The sequence below is a fragment of the Lonchura striata genome, chromosome Z, assembly GCF_046129695.1.
Source record: "Lonchura striata isolate bLonStr1 chromosome Z, bLonStr1.mat, whole genome shotgun sequence".
Lineage (NCBI taxonomy): Eukaryota > Metazoa > Chordata > Aves > Passeriformes > Estrildidae > Lonchura > Lonchura striata.
Genome location: NC_134642.1, coordinates 69,180,424 through 69,198,889, shown reverse-complemented (window position 1 = coordinate 69,198,889; position 18,466 = coordinate 69,180,424). Strand labels below are relative to the sequence as shown.

Here is an 18,466-nt window from a genome sequence, read left to right as displayed (position 1 = left end):
TCAACTTCATTCAATCATGTGCTACTAATAGAAGAGACTTTCTAATACTTATTTTTATTCCATCAGCAGAGGAAGAAGTGAAGCAGAAAGAAACGCCTTTCTTAAAAATGAACATTTCCTTGAGCAGCATTTATTCTGCTTGTTTCTGCAAAAGCAGCATATGACATTACCCGTGTAATTGTCACTATTTTATTACTCTCTAAATAATTCTTTGCAGTATAGTTTACATATGTACTGTCAAATAGCTTCAAAATGGCTTTAGCCAATTGTTTTACAACATAGTTACATAAAATAGAACATTAAAAGCAGGGGAAGATTTTGGAATGGTGTTAACTAAATCTATTCTTTTTTTTCCATAAAGTTTCAGACCCAGAGCTTACGTCTCTCAGATCTGCACAGAAAATCTCAGTTATGGAGAGGGATAGTTAGTGTTACCTTAATAGAAGGTCGTGAACTTAAGGCAATGGATGCAAATGGACTCAGCGATCCTTATGTGAAGTTTCGTTTGGGGCATCAGAAGTACAAGAGCAAGGTAATTTTAGGTGTGACTGAATTTTTTTTTTAATGCTTTGTTCCTGTTTGGTGTTTTTATTTTGTATGACTTTCAATGCTGATGAAGATTTATTGTTGTAATAATTACCTGTCAGTCCACCTGGAGCTTTGTTTAAATGTTTCTTTTTGTTTCTTTATAAACAAAAGTAGTACTAGATGGGAAAATATGTAGCACTGAAAAATGTGGGTTTGCAGGGGGACACACCTGATGTTCCATACAGGAACTGTATTGGCTTTTATTTACTGTTAGCAGTCATTCATGGCAGGGAGGAGATGCAGAGTGATTCTGACAAGGTCTTCCTGGCTTGATGATGAATGCCTTTTGGACCCTTTGCATTGTCTTATCCTCAAACTATGTCATATTCATAAGCTCACTTTCCTCTTCATGTCCTTAACAACAAGTTTAACGTTTTCTTCATGTATGAGCTTCACAGGTAGAGAAGAGGCAATTATTGTAAAGACTTGCTAGTTTTTTGGGGTTTTTTTCTCTTGGTCCCTGCCATTTTGAAAATTGCTGTCTACGGGAGATGCTGAGACTGTTGATGACGTGCATGACTTTCCTTTGTCCATGGCCATGACAGTCACTGTGCTTTTCATGGTCAGATGAAGGGTAAATTGAGGAAGAGGGCAGGAACATTTACTTGTCATATTTGTAGACCTCTGAGCCTGTTAATTGGAAGTTAGAAGAAATAAAATTTCATGCTTTTGTGAATTAATAATTTTCAAAATCCTTTCTGAATTTCCTTTTTTCAAGCCAGTATGACTGCTGGTTGTAGGGAGCAGTGTTTACTAAATAAGGAAGATACTAGAGGTCTTCTGTTCTTGCTCAGGACAGTGAATACTGCTTTAGTATTATGGTAGAAAATTTGGAAATTTGGGCTGAAATTATTAAGAAAATGCTTTCATCAAAGTTTCAAAGGAAAGGAAGTAAAATACAATTTTGGAAGTGAACTAATTTTATTCCAGAGAAAGTAAACCATAGTATCATGTTTCTCCCTATACTATTGCAGCTGGGAAAAAGGGACATGATGCAATTGTTTGTTTAAGTACTTACAGTCACCATCTACGTGTTGTTGAAGGTGCTTTGTTTACCTTTGGGCTCAGAAACATAATATTATAGCTACCTGTCACTTGACAGAGGACATAATTTTTCTACAGAGAAATGGTTTCATTCACAGGACAAATCCTTTGTTCAAGAGGATTTTGAAGGTGACAGGCTGCAGGATTTTGGAGGTTGCTGCTACATCAAAGAAGCATGAGAGAACTGGCTACTAGTCTTTCCTAATTACCATTTTTAAATTCTCACTGCTTGAGATATCGACACTGCAGACAGAAAAAGCTTGAACAGACTTTAATGATCAAATTTACAATTTAAGAAAGTGCATGCCTACTCAATGTAATAAGACTTTTTTTTTATTCTCATTTTAGATTGTTCCAAAAACTTTGAATCCTCAGTGGAGGGAGCAGTTTGACTTTCATCTCTATGATGAACGAGGTGGAATTATTGATATTACCGTGTGGGACAAAGATGTTGGCAAAAAGGATGATTTCATTGGCAGGTTTGTACAATTTTAGCCTTCTTGGTCCACAGGGAGGAGAGAAGTCCATGAGAGAGGATGACTAAAATGAGCCTTGCCATTGAAATTGTTTCTTATGACCATTTGTTCTTCGTTTCTTGTTTGGTTGGTTTTTTTTTTTAAGTTTGGGGAGGATTTTCTGCAATGTTCTAGTACAATTTGCTGCATTGCTATAATTATTTACATTTATGATGTAATATAATTTTATTGACCAGTAGGTGGCAGCTTTTACCAATTGATAGACTGAGGTTTTCAAAAATAAAAATCCCTTGTTTAGAGCAATTACCAAGATGCAGGAGGTTCCATATAGTAACATCCAGCTTGGAGGAGAAATAATGCTTGACTTGATGCATAAGACCAAATTTATGTACCAATGTTTCCAGTAAATGAAAATAGAGCTGAGGGACTCCACACATATTTTGGGACAAAGAATCTTTTACCTAATTCATATTCAGGAAAAGTGAATCTGTCTGAGAGTTCAAGAAAAAGCTTATATTTGTATGGCTATGCTCCATTTTACAGAGCAGGAATTGACATTAACTGTTAGCTAATAGGGGAAAAAATGTCTGGTGCTTATACATACTACAAAGTAGGTGCTGTTTGGAAAGCTCAGATATTTGTTTACTTAATATTTTCCTTGATATCCACATGGTCATAATAATGGTGTTAATAATTAATCCTATATATTTTGTTTTTATTGGAGGTGCTTTCACTATCACTTTCACATATTATGGTATGATAACAATCAGTATTTTTCTGAAGTAATGTACTAATTTAGTCCTATGTCAACATGTTATATGCCTTGGGAAATCATTCCAACTTTCTTTTTCATTCTAATCTTCTTAGGGAAATCTGGTGAGGTTCAAAGTTTTCATGAGTGATTTTTCAGAGCATCATCATCCAAGCACCACTTACTGAAATCTTGCTGCTTTTGATTTTTTTGACCTCTCTGTCAGTGTACATATAATCTCTCTTCAGTTTGTCCTTGCAGGCACTCTCTCATTTCACCTTCTGTTGGTACCGTATCTCTGGTAATGTAACCTGAAAAAAAATTATTATCCAAGGAGATTTCCATGCAAAACTGTCACTTGTCAAGCTCAATCTGAATATGAAAATAGGTCTTAATATTCCCCCTCCCTGATATTCTTTTCCAGTCACTACAGATAAAAATCACCAACACCTGACAGCTCCACTTAATGCTGACCTCTCTTCCCCAGTTTCTCCTTTCAAGGCTGTCCCTAAAAGCTGGAAATATTTTGGTGCACACACTGCAGATTTGCTCTGTGCATGTGTTATGGTAAGTGTGTATTAGTTTTTAAAAGCGCAACTGAGTCGTGCTCCATGATTAAGGCTCTATGGCTTTCAAGATTCACATAATAACTTGAATATCTTGATTCAGGTTCCAGAAGAAGTGATAATGAGGCTGTGGGAGGGAAACAAAAGACTTCCTGGTAGCATTCTATCATTGCTCAAGAATGAAGGGTAATCCATTTCATCTTGCTGAGATCTTCCTGCTTGCTTGAATAATGTGCAAGCAGCAGCTGTAATGTTATATAATAATATTTCTATTAAATGCAAATGAAAACAACTGTTTCTTGAAGATGTCCTGCCTGGACAAAATATGCTTAGGGAGCAGGCACACTAGATTGAAGAACTGACCAAACTCAGAAAAGGTTTCCCAGGTGGAAAGTAGAAGGAAAAAATTCCAGTATCTTCTGGAAAACAGCATAGAAAACCTGTGTTTTTTCTGTGCAAATTTTATTCAGAACAAGGATGCTGTAAACTCTCCCGGAATGATACCATGTCTCAGCTGCACTTTTATGAAATAAAAGAAGTGGGAAATCAAGAACATAGGCTTCTGTGGCCCTTGTATATTATTGTCCTTTTTAGGCTGGACCATAGTAAGGGCAGGTGAAAGCTGGGTATGTGACACGGTAGTGGTGATGCAAGGAGTTGGTCTTGCAGTCCATTTCTGAGGGCAGAAAAATACAGGAAAGATATCCAATAAGTTTGAGGACATGTAAGTGAGATTCTGGTTTTGGGGTAGTGAAGATGGAAGTGGAAGGTATGGCATGTAAGTTCTGCCTGTAAGAGGGAGGAAAGTTTTAAGGCAGTGAGTGACAGCATGGAATCCTCAGAAAAGTGGAAGGACACATCTGTCACAGAAGTAGCATACAACTCTGTCTTTGTCTTGATGCCCAGGCATGTTCAGTATGGCAGTGTCTGAAATAAAATGCTGACTGGTTGATTTCCATTCTTAACTCAGAGCATTTTGTTTATAAAATACATTTGAATTTCAGTTGTGTGCATTCTCCATGAGAGTTTAAAGGTTGTAGCACCTTGTGAACTTCCATCTCAGAATATTCTAAAAAGTCTGAAACCTTAGAACCAATTCAGTGTTTATTTCAGTATTTCAGTATTTCAAAATCCTGGGAAAAGACCTCATACAAGAGCTTTGAGGAAAATATATTTCCAAACATGTGCTGATTTGTATGAGAAGACACTACTCTTGACTAGAACTTAACTGCATTATACAGGAGATAAGTTCTTCCATCCTTGTGAATACAGTTTTTTTAAAAACAATCAACATTCCAGAACCAAAAAATGAGGCCTAAAAGTTTTTTTATGGAAGAAACCAGGAGCTAAAGCAACATGGGCCACCTTCTTGCATTTATAGGCATTTATAGTTATAGGCTTGCATAAGTGGCATTAGTTATTGCTTCATGTGATAAGTAGAAATATGTATGTGTATATATATTTTTTAGTGTGAATAGATTTAATATTCACGTTTTTGCTATGAGGAAATAATTTATGTACTATGCTGAGTCAATATGCTCCTTTGATTAAAAATGTACTGCAGTAAGTTTATGCAGGTAATACTAAGATCAAAATGAAGATGCTTTTAATCATCATGTAATTATTTAGCTTTCTTATCATTTATGTTTTTGAGGGGTATTCTGACTGTCACTTTTACGATAATCAGTTAATAAATCCTCATGACTGTTACACCTTTATGCATAGCACTAATCTGAACAAATGGGCTGCTGACAGCTGCAATAAATTGCCAAGAATGAGTGCTGTCAGAGAACAAGTTGTTTCTGTGAACATAGAGAATAAGTAAATCCCATGTCATACAATTTTATTCAGCAGAAGTTATTTGCAATCCTGTGCAGCCAGATTTATAGCATTATTAATTGTTATAAAAAATGCACATTTATCTTTAAAATGACATTGACTTTCGCTTTTATTTCATGACAGAAAATTACTGCTGACTTAATCTATATCTATTTTCATAAGTATTTATAGATGCTGCTGTCTTTTTTCCAATTTGATGCAAATTAAGAAAAAAAGACCTTGTATGTAGTGAATTCATTAAGGCTATGTATTTATTTTATCTATAGGAAAGTGGAATTTCCCATAATCTCACTAAATATTGACACAAATATTCAGATTGATTTTGTGAGCACCCATACAATGAATGTTATGAAATACAAAAGTTAAAATACTGAAAATTACTTATTTAAGTTTATAATACCTAATCTACTATGCCTTGTCTGTTTACTTTTTTTGTTTGTGGTAACACAACGATAGAGAGGTTTTCAGGTATATATAAATACAAATGATATGCAACTATTATTCTCTGATTAGTCTGAAAGCATGAGAAGTGCTTTCATACTATCAATATGCTATCAAATTTCTAAGTTAGAGTGAGATTTTATTTTAAAAATATAAAATTGTAAATTATTTATGGTTTGGGGTTTTTCTCCTCCCATTGATGTTTTTGTAATTTTGCTATGGGGGACTGAGCATTATCAAAGAGAACTGATTTGTATATGACTACTCCAACATGCATGTAAAGCTAGGTGAAGGACAATAAATATGTTACTCTGTTTCTTCCCAGATCTTTTTCTAGAGATGTTGTGGAGACTGTTATTTACATTGAAATATTTATGGGTATTCTCAGTTCAGTCAGAGAGAAAAGGAGAGACTTCTACCAGGCTAAGCCTGGGAAAAAGTCTGAGAGGAATGTAAACAATTTATTTTCTCTCTTTCTGTTCATATTGTTTATAGATATGTTCTACCACCGTGTGCTATTCCTAGTGCACCAATGGTGTGGGATGTTTTTACTCTAAGACCAATAAAATTGGTCTTCATTATGTTCTCTATAAAAGAGAGACGTACTTGTTAATGAAGAATCATTCTTTTGCCTTCTGAACTTGGAGTAATTTTATTCCCATCCCTGCCTCAACAGTGACAAATATTGGCACTTTTCTGTTGCCCAGAAAGAAGGTTTTGAATAGTATCTGTGAAGTCCATTTAAATGTTAAAGGTGCAAAGTCTTGAAGTTTTCTCTATTTTGCAAAACTCTGTAAACAAGATGGCTTCCTCTGGAAATAGAAATAGTACTTTATTATGCTGGTCTTTCAAAAATGTTTTTTGTCTTGCAGTTTGAAAATTTCTTCATGTGGAACTTTGGGAAGATGTATTATAGTAAAGACGTAAACATAATGGTCAATATGCTGTTGTAATTTTGACTTGAACTGTGTGCACTTGTGAGTTACAGCAATCCTGTCCAAACACCAAAGAACACACAACCAGTACTCTGTGTGTATAATTGTTTATTGATTATATGTGACAACTAAAGTTAAATTAATTGCAGATACATTTCTTGATGTAAAATTAAGATTATGCCTGAAGCATTAAAATCTAAAAATGCTACTGCCAGATCTGCCTTTGAAAAATCCTATGATGTGCTGAGCCATCTCTATTTCTGATTGTTGTCAAAAGGAGACAGTTGTAATATTGCATCTCAAAATTTGGCCTTTAGGTATTCCATACTTTATTTATTCCTATCTCAGCACATCTTCACTCTACTAATGCAGAGTTAGTAGAGTTCTTTCTATTCTACTAGAAAGACAAAAGAGTTTCAGTTTTTGCTCACAAATATGCATTAATTTTCTCTTACCAGATACTTATTATTTACAACTCTTACTGACAGTATTTTCATGTTCTGACACAAAATTTATATCATTCTCCAACATACACTGAGACACAGAATGCTGCATGCAGTCTGGGTTGTTTAGGAATCCTTCTTCTGACCCTGTGTCTTCTCACATATGGAAGTCTACTTCTTGAAGAGTGGCAAAATAAGAGGAAGGGAGAAGGAAATGTGGAATGGCCAGTTTAGACATGAGGAGCATGATAGTGTGCGGAAAATGGTGAAGAGTGCAAATAGGATTTTGTGATAATATGTGAAAGGCACAGATTGGATCTGTGTGAAAGTTCTTGCAAAATTTCTTGGGCCAACGAGTAAGGAGAGTATTATATAGGGAGACATAATGTTTATCAAAGCAATAGACTGGTTTAGCAGATGAAAGGTTAATTTTGCTTCAGAGAAATTACACCAGTAACAAAACTAACTGTCTATAGTATGTGATTGTGCCATGGGGACAATGTAGGAACTACCACATCAGAAACTAATTGTAAGTAATTTCTGCCTGTGCAATATCAAAAGTAAATCTGTAATTTTGTAGTGAACAACTATGCTTAGGAAAAAATTAATCTTTCATTTCAGGTTATTGTAGCATGGACTGTATTTCTTTTAGCAAGCAATGAACAGTAATTGAGACATTGCTCAGTGACTGCTAAAATAGTATTTCATGGAGCTTTCCTATTTCTTGTGCCATGACTGACTTACCCCAAACTACAGGGCTCTTTCCTGCCTTCCCTGTGTTGCTACATGGCAACTGACAGCACGGCTCTTCAGGTCCTGCTGAGGTCTCCTCTCCCAGCTCCCAGGGATCCTCTTCAGCTTCCCCAGCTAAGGCCACTTTTGTCCTTAATCAATGTCCTACTTAGCTGAGATACTGTCTTCTACCCCATTGGGAGCTTCTCTGATTTTCAGTCTAGCACCTCTATCAACCACTTATCACAAGCGTCATGTGGAGTCCATAATTTAATTTCTTTCTCATAATCTTTACAGTTAAAAATGTCTCGCTCCGATTCTTCCAAGAAATTCCCATTATTCTTCCAAGAAATTAGCTGCAGTCAACACTCAGTGTTTCTGAGATGTGTCATTTTCTGCTAGTGCTTTGCAAAATTTTCCATCTCCCTTTGTTTCTTGGTTTTATTGGAACATTTTAATCTGCTCACAAAGGGTATGGAGTCTCACATATTGTAGCAGTTCAAGCCTTGCTGCTTCTGATGTGTGTCCAGCTCAGTTCTAATTGTGGAATCACACAGTTTCCTCTCTTTGGCATCCTTTGGAGCAGCATAGACCTGGATCACAGTGGAGTTAAAAATCTGTGTTCCTGAACAAGTCATGATGGTAATTAAGTTGCCTGGTTTGTAGCCAAGTGGTGCTTTTCTGTCCCTATCACTTAGGATTGTGCCAGTTCCTCTTTTATGCTTTATTTTGTCATGTGAGAAAATGATTCCACTATCTGCTGTCTCTCACTTGCCTGTCCACCTGGCTTTTAAGAGGCCTTCTATGTCATGTTGCTACCTTTGTAATTCATTCATTAGCAAGAATATTTCACCAGGGTGCCAACACAGTCTTACATTCCAGGTTCTGTTAGAACTAAAGAGGGGAGGTGATTTTTACCTGTTAGACATGCTGATAATAAAATACTACACATAGTTCTGCCTTCCACACTTTAAAAAGGATGCAGGAGAATTTCACTGGATCAGAAAAGTTACAAAAAGTCATTTGAGGGCTGTAGGAGATAAGTTCCTAGGAAATGTATAGGGAGCTGAAGGTGTTTAGCATATCAAAAGGAAGATCAAGAAGAGATATGATTATAGTGTATGAGTTCCTTCACTAGAAGAAAACATGAAACACTAAAGGGTTTTTCAACTGGTAAGGAAAGGCATAAAAAGAACCAAAGGCCAGATATATTCAAATTAAAAATAAATCTGAAATATATTTCTAAAATTTTGTGTGATTAACACACTGAACACACTTTCAGACAAGTGGCAGATTTCCCTTGAACCTTCAAATCTTCCTCCATGGGAGCTGTACCCTGTTTTTGAGCAATTCATCTGTGATAACTTTGGCACGTGAGCTTGATGCACTTTGTCGTTTTTCTCCCTTCTGATCTCTCAAGACCTGAAAATCCAGCTACACATGGTGCCTGATAGTGTTCACATGCAGAACTAATAGGTGGGATATGTGTCCCTCCACCTTTTTCTGAAAGGCCAGCCAGGGAAATTGTTCCAGTGCTCCTACTCACCACTTGAAGTGCTGAAACCTGTGTGCACTGAAGGGGCCATACAGAATGGAAGAGGCAGAAAAACTCAAACTGCAATGCGATTTATAGTTATGCTTGGAAATCTGTGTGGAGTTAGTGGCAATTTTTTCTCAATAGTTCTTCAGGCTGATCTCATTACAGGTGGAAAAATCTTTGCCTTTACCAGCAGCATATAAATAATAATTCCTTAAGAAACAAGTCTGTACAAAGTTACTATTTTCTCATGTTTCCAGTGTGACAGCTGCCGGTCATATGCAGCTTATGGCCTTCTCAAAATGGCTGGAATTTTTCATGGTCCTAAGTTTGAGAATATGGGACAAAAATGTTTCTGTACCACTTTCTGGTAACATATATGTTCACCTTCATCCTAAAAGCATCTTTGTTCTCTGTGGAGACACAGTTGTAGGAAACAAATGTCTTTTTAGAGAACATCTTAACTGATATAAAAGTCAGCATTACTAAGGCTTTAAAGCTTGGAATACTTGACTATAATTTCAGTAAAATATAAAGGGACATTGTCAGCCTAAGCTTTCCAAAGATATTTACATTTGGATAACAGGTATGTTCCAAACAGATGCTTATTTTTGGAAATATTTTGTTAGCTTCAGTCCTTTGAAAAAACTGTAATACAAAAAATGAGTTTTGGGTTTTCCAGTTGGACTCTGTCAAGATTATTCTAGGATAGGATTAGTATTTAGGTAATACCTTAAGAAAACCAGACTTCCTTCACGTTTTTTTTTTTTTGGTCCCATAAAAAGATCTGATGGGGGAAGAGAAGAATGGACAAAAAATTATTCAATTCTTTTTCCTTTTCTTAGGATAATTTGGCATGAGATCAAATGAAGCTGATTTTTTATCATTAAAAAAATCAACTACTAATGGGAAAAAATTGCAATTTTTATTACACTGTCTGTAGATTGCAAAGTCTTATCATTTTACTGAAGTGCATGTGTTGTAAATAGGCTCCCCTTGTGCTGGGTGCTCCTTGAGCCTTGGCAGTTTCAAGTTAGGCACAGGTAAGCTGCACCTCCTTCAAAGCCGGGGCAGAGCACCTGGCATGGAGTAAGAAATCTGTTTTCACCTGACCACATGTGCATAAAAGCACTCTTAATCTGGACTTCTGTAAAGTGCAAAGATGACAGTCCTTAATGGAATAACCCAATGTTTTATCAAATTTTCTGAGGGTGCTTGAGAGAATAATTTTCCTTTAAAATGGCTAAGGCCTTTTACTGGAAAAAATTTTCCAGATCAGTTCCTATCTTTGTATGATTTTAGGAAATAACAAGCTGGTGATAGCCTGCTCATGAAAATTTATCAAGTAGGTGATAGATATATATTTCTTGGGTCATCTGTTCTAGAGTGATGCTATTAGGAATGAAATATTTCTAATAGGAAAGGTGCACAGGTAAAAGCAAATTGCCAGTTGCTTATTTCAGCCTAAATAAAAAAAATGGACTACTCATATTGTTAAAGTGTTGTAGATTCAAGAATTGAAGAAATTAGATCTAGTAGTCCTGATGCAGACCTTGTAATTTTACACTCATTGGTTTTTTTTTCTGATGGATATATATGGGGTAGCTTTTGTTGCCTATTTTAGCTTTTGTTACCTATTTTTGAGTGAGGGGATTATGTCTCCATTAGTGTCACAATGACTTTCTGGGTGTGAGAACCCCAGCCTTGCTCTGGGGTCCCATGTGGTGGTGAAATTTATCCTCCAACCTGTGATTCCAAAGAAAAACTGCGCAGGCTCTTGCTGTTCGGTCTCAAGGCAGTTTATTGTTAGTTATTTTGTTAGTCAGTTTATTGTTGTCTTCTCGGGCTGCAGCTATTTGATCAGCGGCCTGCGTAGAGACACACACACACTGACATCCTCTCTGTCTGCTGTTCTTCTTCTCCTCTCCCCCCGCCCAGGGCTGCTGCTATATTTTATATGATATATTACGTATTACATGTTTATAGTCTTCCTCCAATACCTACTACCTATATTACAAAGTGCTTTTCTACTCTAAACCAATCTGTGAGTGCCAACATCACCAAGAACATGGAGGCAAGGAAGAAGAAGGAGGAAGAACAGGGTCAGCCTACTTTCCTCCATCTTAGAACTTCTGACCTCCATGTACAAAGTAAAACCCCCCTGTACAGGTGCTAAAACCCCCCTGTACAATACTAAAAAAATTTCCCCTCTGTTTTGCAAATGCTTTTACTATACTACCTAACCTTCTGTGACTGCTTGTTCCACCTCCAAAGTTGGTAACTCATTCCATGGCTCAAACTCAAAATCACAGCTGTTTCCAGCTGCTTGCCAGGGTCTAAAATGCTTCTGGCCAAGGCCTGGAACCTCTAAAAATGTCTGAGAGACATTTTGAGTTCCAACATCTGAGCATTTTAATGATTTTAAGAGATTTTAGACTGGTTCTTTACATGTTTATTGGCTGAAGACCCCATATTGTTGCTGATTCCTACTTTTGAGGGGTATCTGTTTTGAAATAAATTATTGAAGAGTATTTAATACCTGTAGCAAAATTTCTACAGCTTTGAATGTTTAAGTACAATCTTTGTTGTCTTAAGGAGGACTTTAAATTCCTCACTGCATCCAAAATAAGAATTTGACTGTGTACATGGATGAAGCTTGTATTGACCATCAGACTGCGCTGACAGCAACAGCTTTATTTTTCCTTACTATTGCTAATTTAATTTCTCACTCCCTATCACCCAAAACGTTCAAAATAGAAGAAAAACATTAAGCTCAGTATGCTACATAATTTAGAAATTTTTTTATTGTAAGATCATTTAACCTTGTTACTATGTGAGCTTTGCACTTGTTAAGTGAACCGCATAAGAGGCAGTAAATGTCTCTGAAAAAACAAAATACAGTTTTCCTGTAGTAAATCTGATGTGCCTGTGATAGCACATTGCTCATTTTATGAGACTGCATTTATTCTCATAATTGGCTATTTCCTATCCTTAAATGGCCATATTTTAATGTCTGTCACCTTTTTCTTAGTTTATTGGCCCTGCAGTGACCACATTATCTTCAAAATCAATTGACATTTTATGAAAAGAATTTGCTTGATGTTTAGTTTAGTGAATTAGTGGCATATAGTACATGTGCTTGTTACATGAAATAATTGCTGTTGAAAGTAGAGTGTAGACTGGCTAACCAACACAGAATAAATACATTTACTTTATTTCAGTATTATTGGTGGTTGTATTTAGAACAAAAAGCTGGCAAAACCCATTTTGGGATGCTATAAGTATTCCAAATAGTTCTTTTTTACAGAAATTCCTGTCCAATGGAAACTGGCATTACATTTGACACAGACATCGAATTTCAATACATGCTCAGACTTGTAATCTAAGAAAGTTGAAACTTGTGCATTGTACAAATTAAAGTACTAAAACATTTAAGCTGTGCACAGACTAATTGAGGCTAACATATTATTGTTTTATTTTGAAGGTTTTAATCAGCTCTTGGGTAGCAAAGATACTCCTTTCCTTCCTTTACCTTAAATTTCTAAAGCTGTTGCAAAGCTATTTCTGCTGTCTGGCACGTATGGAATCATTCTTTATTAGTTCAGTGTATGGCACAGCCAGAGTTACTCAGAAAGGGCTCAAACAGGGCAGATTCCCTTCAGCTACTCTGCACACACTCTGCACAGCTATATGTAGTCCCTGCTCATTACAGCCTGAGACTTTTATTCTATAGGGGCTTGTGGAATCAGAATTTACCCTGGGTGCCAGCATGAGGATTTGACCCATACACAGCTTACTGCATGAAAGCGGAGCATAAATTGAGTTTTTCTATGCTCAGTCATCTTTATGCCATCATAATTTAATCCATGTAGAATTCTATTTTTTAAGAAAGGGTTTTTACTGTTGTTAGGTGAAAACTGTTAACATGAGAACTTACATTTTGCATCTATTCAAAAGGTGTAATTGAAGACAAAACTTGCATCTGAGCTGTATTTTTAAAAATTTTCTTAGACTGCATTTGAGTAAGGAATATTAGCTAAACTTGTCACTAGTGTCTTTATGTTCTTATTGATTTTTCACTTCAAAACTGTTTGTGTAGCTCAAAAAAAAAAAAAAAAAAAAATGAAACAAAGGGCATGGGTTAAAGCTGAAAAGAAATTAAGAATTTTTTTCAGAAGCTGGACAGGAGTTTCTGCTTACTTGGATTTTTTGTCCATTTGAATGCAAGTGAGCCAATGTACTCTTGCTTGATGTGAGAAAAACCACATGCTGATGGAGAATGTGTGTTTCTAGGTGCCAGATTGACCTATCGACCCTGAGTAAAGAACAGACCCACAAGTTGGAGATGCCGCTGGAGGAGGGAGAGGGATACCTGGTGTTGCTGGTCACTCTCACAGCCTCAGCTGCAGTCACTATCTCTGACCTCTCCATCAACTCCCTGGAGGACCAGAAAGAGCGAGAGGAGATACTGAAGAGATATGTATGATGTTCTCTTTCATCCTTTGTTAGCAAAATATTGGCCTATATAAAAAATAACTATAGTGAGGGGAAAATCTAAATATATCTCTTCTATTCTAATCTCACCTAGCCAATGACTATAATTTAAACTAGTTATTAATATAAAAACAATAAATAGTTATAGCTTGAACAGGTAACATCAAGAAGGCTACAAAAGCTCTTCATTCAATAACATTATTTTTTACATGGTAATTGAACTGTTTGATAGGGTGTCACATAATGAAGGTAATTTTACAGCCTTGTAGATTATCTTTACCAAGCACAAAGTGACTAAGGGATCATTCAGTAACTTAACAGTTTCTAGTGATTGTTTATGCCAAATAATTGAGGTGCTAATGGTCATCAGCTTTTTATTTGGATCATCTGTTAAAGGGCAAGAAAACTTACTTTATCTTAATATTAAAGGCTGAAGTACATAAAAATAATTGTTTCAAACATTGCTTCCATCTTTAAATATTCTGAAGAAGATTATTTTAATTTCCCGGCATCTTTGCATTACGCAGATTCTTTGTAATTTTATCAAAGCAACAGAGAGGGGAGCTCTTACTCCAGCATTTGCTAATACCTAAATCACTAAAAGTAACTGTCTCGCTACACATGAAGAAAAAAATGCTGTTTCCACTTGCAATTACAAAGCTTTTACTGTACAATGCTGCCAGGTGTTTAGGAGGGCTTCGCTAGACACTCAGCCATTAAACCAACCTCTGACTATCAGAGAGGCTGCTTAATTTATTTTCAAGATTTTAAAATATTCCTATTCCATGACGGACATCCTTTTCAATAACTGAATTTAATAAAGAGGTACCTTATCAGGCTGTGCAGATAACATGAAGTCCTAGTACTAATGCTGTAAAATATTCTTCAAACAGATTAGCAGGATGTGTGCTTCAGCAAATTTATTCTGTCTATCTCCACTGAATCAGGTGTCTGCTAATGCTTGTACAACTCATACACCAATAGTGTTATCATAAACACAATTTAATAGAGGTGACTTAGAGAGGCTAAATATAATATTCCAAAATGAATTGAAAGCTAAGGTATTGTCCACCATCTCTGAAAAATAATTACAATTAAGAGAGTTACTGCACATTTTGGAATCCACCAAGACAGTCTGTCGTTGTCAAAATAGATGTCTATAAGTAGAATAATTTTTTGATGGATATGTTTTTGAGGTGCCGTAGTTCCTGCTACCAACAGCAACAATAACATATTTCTGTAGCTTATTCTGTGTGATGAGACAGCAGACAAGTCATACTGATGGTTTTGATTATTTCAGTAGCAGTATAGAAACATGTTGCAACTGTACTGTTAATCATTTTTCCTCAATCCTCAACTTTTTGTCCCCAGTGTAAAGGACAATAATGTGGTATAAGATTGATCTGGTTTTTTCCTGTTTCTTGTAAATACAAGGATAGTGTGTCTCTTCATATGTTTACATTGGTGTATACATTCAAAACCATTTAAATTTTAGAAAGATGTTCATATCGCAGAGGTATGAATTTTTCATTATATGTTTCTGAAAATTGTGGCATTTACATACTTTTTTGATAAATTCTACTTTTTTATTAAAATTATCAACAGAAGAAAGAAATTACCAGGGCTAACTCAATTCAAGTAGTTTATTTTCACTGATGTTCAATTTGAGTTCAGTATTCATACCTGCACTTCAGAGCTAATACAAAGACAGCATGTGTAATCAGCAAGATGTAGAGTTCCGTGTTGATTTACTATTTTTTTGGATTTATTTCCTCTTTAAAAAAATCTAGCTTCCATTTGAGAAATGTATTTTGCACCCTTTCTACAGCCAAAAACAGTTAATGAGCTGACCTTGCCATCAGATCAAATAGCCTTAGAAAATGACTCTATTACTGTCACTTAACCATTTGTAGCTGAACATCAGAGCCTTACAAATTAAATAGGCATTACTGATTGAACCATTATTTTACCACGATTGTCTGAAAAGATTAATTCCTTTTGGGGTGAGGAGGGGGGCACATTAATGGGTGCAGACCAAGAGAGATTGTATGACCTTTTCAGAACTGGTGTGCTGAACTCATGGTCCCCCTTGTCACAGTTTAAAAACCAGAGGAGCTAGTTTAGAGAAGTTGTTAGCATTCCATTTTTATTATGACATTTCACAGTCATCCGATTTAATGTCCCTTGACCAGATTGTCCACTGTGAGACGATGGGCTTGAAATGTTATTTAGAGCATTGATAGAAGGTGAGCAGTTCTAAGATGACAGCGAGTCATGAGGCTGGTGGTGTGACATTAATTTTCTCCATAACAGAGATGGAATAAGACGTCATGGTGACAAGCTGTCAATCAGTACTAGCCCCTCAGTGTATCTCAATGCCATGGGATGGGGTATTGCTTCTCCCATAATAGAGCTGAACTGAGATGCTCTTCCTGACAGCTGCTGCAGCCATACAGAAAATATATTATACAGCCTTTCATTAAAAAAATAAAGAAGACTCATCTCCAGAGCATTTCAATCTTTTCCCATCTATTGAGGGCTGAAAAGATTCCCAGCAAATCACAGATTCCCCTGCTATGGAAATTCTAGGCTTCAGAAACTATGCAGATTTTTGATACCTTCAACAATAATCACAAATAAGAAGGCAGAATATAATCTGATAAATCATTACTTAGTTATGTATTTAAAGTAATTTGCTTCTCCAAGAGTCTCTGTTGTGGTATTGTATTAATTTTCATCACTCTCCCCAGTCAGTATGTGCAGTAAATTAATCTAAGCCAGCTACTTTCTGGAATTAAAAGTTCAAAAATTCTGTGGGATTTTAACAAAGTTGGCAAAGTGATATACAGCACTGGCACCCTCTTGAAGAGTGAGCTAACCGGGATGAAATTTGGAAAAAGGGGACTGTATGGCATCATAGGAAGTGAGTGCCATTGCTTACATTGTTTTGTGTTTGGTTTTTGCTTTACCTTAATTCTACAGTTTGGTGTTTTGTTTTGGTTGTTGGGAAACTGGGGTAGAATGCGGAAACATTTTTGTAAGTCCTGTAATTTTGATCATGTGTATTTCACAGAATTATCTCTGTTCTGCTACTAGTTCTGATAAGAAGCTTCCAAACCCTGATCATCATTCTAATAAATGAGGGGTGCAGAGATGCTTTTGAATTATACCAGTGCTATCTGTAATACCATCTCTGCTACCATCAGCTTGTAAGCACATAAGCAAGGGGTTGAGTGTGTGCTGATTAAAGTTGACCACCAGTATTTTGAAGTCATATTTATGATGATTATCTTATTAAAATTGGTAAAAAATTATTCACTGTTACCCCATTATAACACAATGCATGTATGTAACATATGGGCTACTACGCTGAATTGGATTTTTAAATTCAGTGTAGCAAGGTCAAATCTTCACTGTAAACAGTAAATGGTCAGCTGGAGTTTGTGAAATTAGTATCAGTGTGGTTTAACTGATAGAATTGTCTTTTTAATTAGAAAGACAGGAGTGCATATTTTATGTCTAATATGTTAATGGGTAGATTTTCTGTGCAAAAGCATACTGTTTTTGCAAGCTGACGTTTAATATTTCATTTAAGCAGCATCTGTGGTTTTTAGATTCAGTGATGTAATTTATTCTCATTTCCATAACAGTAAATTTTGGTTTTGTAATAAATTAAGGAATTGTTGATTTGATGTTTTCCCTGATGCTGGCTTTTTGTAGAAATCTGGACATTGTCATAGGCAGTGGAAAAAGTTTCACCACATTAAAATTTTAGAGAGAACCATAGGCATTAAATACATTTGTCCAGATTTTAAAACATTTCAAAATTAAGGTATGAGCTAGTATCTATGAAAGAAATTTGCATTCAATGTTTAATCATTTAAAACTCTGCAAATGTTAAATAATACTAAAAGCTGGAGTTTGATAATTGTAGCATGTCACACCTAGTTAGTGCAATACTCCCAGTTTGTTAGATTTAGTTACTTGAAAAAAGAGCAGCAGCTTTCTAAATCTGTGTTGGTTGAATAAATGCATGTATTAATGTGCTGAACTCTTTTTTTTTTTCTCTTCCTTATACATGTAGCTATTAAATAAATTTATGCTAAAAAATTATAATGAATTATGTTAAGGGATTTCTGCCATGGAATTGAAACATATTTTAATTATTTTTTTTATCCTTTCTGCATGTGATTATTATGACAGTTCTTAAGTAGTTGCTATTCTCATTTAATTGCTTTTGCTGATGTTATTCACAAGCTTATTATAGGTGTATATGGTATATGCAAGCTTACATGTAACAGTCAACTACAAAAATCTTTATTGGCCCTTATTGGCCCTAGGTTATTGCTCAAGATAATATTGGAGCCATCAGTGGGAAAATGTGAACATAGTTCTTGCAAAATAATTCAGGGAGAGTAATTGTTTCATTTTTTGTGTTAATTTCTTATTAAATTGCTATAATTTCAAATTTTGAAGTACAGCTATTCCCATAGTATTAGGGGATTAATTCACTAGAATTTGTGTTACACTTAATCAATCATATTCTAACTCTTCCTCTGTAATTTTCATTGATAAGTTAAAGTTGCAAAATATATGAGGAAATGCAAACAACTGCACATT

At 35.6% G+C, this 18,466-nt stretch overlaps 1 protein-coding gene across 2 annotated transcripts in view; it reads left to right on the top strand.

Moving 5' to 3' along the window:
* The window catches only part of MCTP1 (multiple C2 and transmembrane domain containing 1), a 209,508-nt gene that overhangs the window by 78,807 nt on the left and 112,235 nt on the right, over positions 1 to 18,466 (top strand). For both annotated transcript variants that reach the window (XM_031507452.2, XM_077790123.1), the window contains exons 7-9: positions 362 to 532; positions 1,981 to 2,111; positions 13,646 to 13,832. In XM_031507452.2, the coding sequence (XP_031363312.2) occupies positions 362 to 532; positions 1,981 to 2,111; positions 13,646 to 13,832 (489 nt within the window). The remainder of the gene's footprint in view (positions 1 to 361; positions 533 to 1,980; positions 2,112 to 13,645; positions 13,833 to 18,466) is intronic.